This window comes from Mus caroli, chromosome 12, assembly GCF_900094665.2.
Source record: "Mus caroli chromosome 12, CAROLI_EIJ_v1.1, whole genome shotgun sequence".
Classification (NCBI taxonomy): domain Eukaryota; kingdom Metazoa; phylum Chordata; class Mammalia; order Rodentia; family Muridae; genus Mus; species Mus caroli.
In genome coordinates this window covers 105,121,585-105,123,659 of record NC_034581.1, presented here as the reverse complement: position 1 = coordinate 105,123,659, position 2,075 = coordinate 105,121,585, and the positions used below count along the sequence as shown (strand labels likewise).

At 48.2% G+C, this 2,075-nt stretch overlaps 1 protein-coding gene across 4 annotated transcripts in view; it reads left to right on the top strand.

Moving 5' to 3' along the window:
- LOC110307214 overlaps positions 1 to 2,075 on the top strand; it is a 15,036-nt gene continuing 12,961 nt past the window's right edge. For 2 of the 4 annotated variants that reach the window (XM_021179489.2, XM_021179488.2), the window contains exon 1: positions 29 to 82. Coding sequence is in view for 1 of the 4 variants with exons in the window: in XM_021179487.2 (XP_021035146.1) it covers positions 38 to 82 (45 nt within the window). In the remaining 3 variants the exon portion in view is untranslated. Of the gene's footprint in view, positions 83 to 2,075 lie in introns of all 4 variants that reach the window. The other 2 variants (XM_021179487.2, XM_021179491.2) reach the window with 2 other exon arrangements.

Genomic DNA, 2,075 nt, shown 5'->3' with positions numbered 1-2,075 from the left:
TAAAGCACAGGATACCTGCCTCCTCCCTTCTTGTCTCATGGGTGATTCCCTGGGGAAACAAAATGAACATGCTATCCAGGAGGTAAGTCTAGAATGACAGTCCTTGTTCTCCAAACCAGAATCCTGAAGCCAATGAACTTTAAATAACCATTAGCCCCAGGATTGTTCTAGCTGCCTCATCAGGTTCACAGAGCCCTAACTCAGTGGCCCCTGTCCAGCTACTGTTAGGGGCTTCTCCTCATTTATACCACCTAAATTTGAGCTGACTTTCTTGGGGACAGAATTAAGTGTGGTCTGGTTTGGATCTCTGAACAGATGTGGCCACATGTGTTCCACCAGGTATGTACCTCCACTGAAGCCACTGTCCCCACAGGGCACTTATAAAGGACAGGATAGGGTGTGTGTGTGTGTGTGTGTGTGTGTGTGTGTGTGTGTGTAAGGTCCCTGATAAGAGGAGGCTCTGCCCAGATTCCCCACGGGGGTCATTATCCTTTGTCAATGAAGATGTGACCCCTTGGGGAAGGTATCCGTGCCCTCCTGCCTTCTCCAGGGCTCTGCTGTTTCAGGGAACCTTGTGAGGTGGCTAGATGACAGGGGTTGGTTCCTCATTTGCCCTGGGCATGAAGAGTAGGGTTTGTGGAGGCCAGGCGATGCCTAGTGCTGAGCAGCTTTGAGAGAGCAGGGGCTCTGCCCAGAGCTGAGCACCCCTCTCCTCCCCCTTGGGAGAATTCTGGGGCACCTTGGAATTAACGTGATGGATTAGCATCTACATGCAAAGCCATGGCAGGGTGGGGGTGGGGAGTCTAAAATAAAATACTATTTTTACTTGAAGTTTCCTCTAGACAAAACTGACTCGGAATCAGAACTGAAGCCCTAGTCACAGCCTCACCAAAGTCTGCCCTGCAGTTGCTGAGTTCCTCTGCGAGGAAGCCATTTTTATTTTTATTTTTTAAGATTTATTTATTTCATTTATATGAGTACACTGTAGCTGTCTTCACACACAGCAGAAGAGGGCATCAGATCCCATTACAGATGGTTGTGAGCCACCATGGGGATTGAACTCAGGACCTCTGGAGGAGCAGTCAGTGCTCTTATCCACTGAGCCATCTCTCCAGCCCGAGGAAGCCATTCTATGTCAGCTCTGACCCCTCTTTGGGCTAAGCCCACCTTTCTACCAGGAGATTGCGCCCCGAGATTCACTCCCACTTTCTGGGACTGCAGCCAGGATTCCAGCTTGTCTTTCTGGACACAGCCCCAGGGGTTGTGACAGGGTTGGGGGGGTAGTGGGGGTGAAAGGTGACATCACCAGGCTAAGCAAGGTTCAGCTGCCCGCTGCCCTCCTGGACAAGGGGCTCCTGGGAACTCGAAGCCTGTTCCTGCGGCTACCTTGTTGTCAGACATCTCATTTTTATCCTTTGCATTGAGTTTGTTCGCTAGTTAGTAGCTCTTTACTGAGGTGTTATAATAATCTGTGTTCTCTGAAAAAAAGATTCACTAGAAAAATTTGTCAAGGAAGGGTTGTTTGTTTTATTTTATTTTTTTGTTTAAGGTGTCTGAGTGTCTGTCTGTCTGTCTGTCTGTCTGTGTACCATGTGAGTGCAGTGCCTGCTGAGGCTAGAAGAGGTAGTCAGATGGGAACTGGACAGATGGTTGTGAGCTGCCCTGTGGGTGCTGGGAATTGAACCTGGGTCCTCGGGGAGAGCAGCCACTCCTAACCCCTGCGCCACGCCTCCAGCAACTCCCCTCCCTCTCTTTTCTCAGGAAGGTGTTCAATGCTTAAATGAATCCCCAGTGACTGAGGTAATCCACCCAGCTTGCAGCTGTGGGGCTAACCCCAAGATTCTTTATTTTCTTTTCTCTCTCTCTCTTTTTTTAAAAGATTTATTCATTATATATAAGTACACTCAAGAAGAGAGAGTCAGATCTCATTATGGATGGTTGTGAGCCACCATGTGGGATTTGAACTCAGGACCTTTAGAAGAGCAGTCAGTACTCTTAACCGCTAAGCCATCTCTTCTCTCCAGCCCTCTTTTCTCTTCTTTTCTTTTCTTTTCTTTTTTTTTTTTTAAAGATTT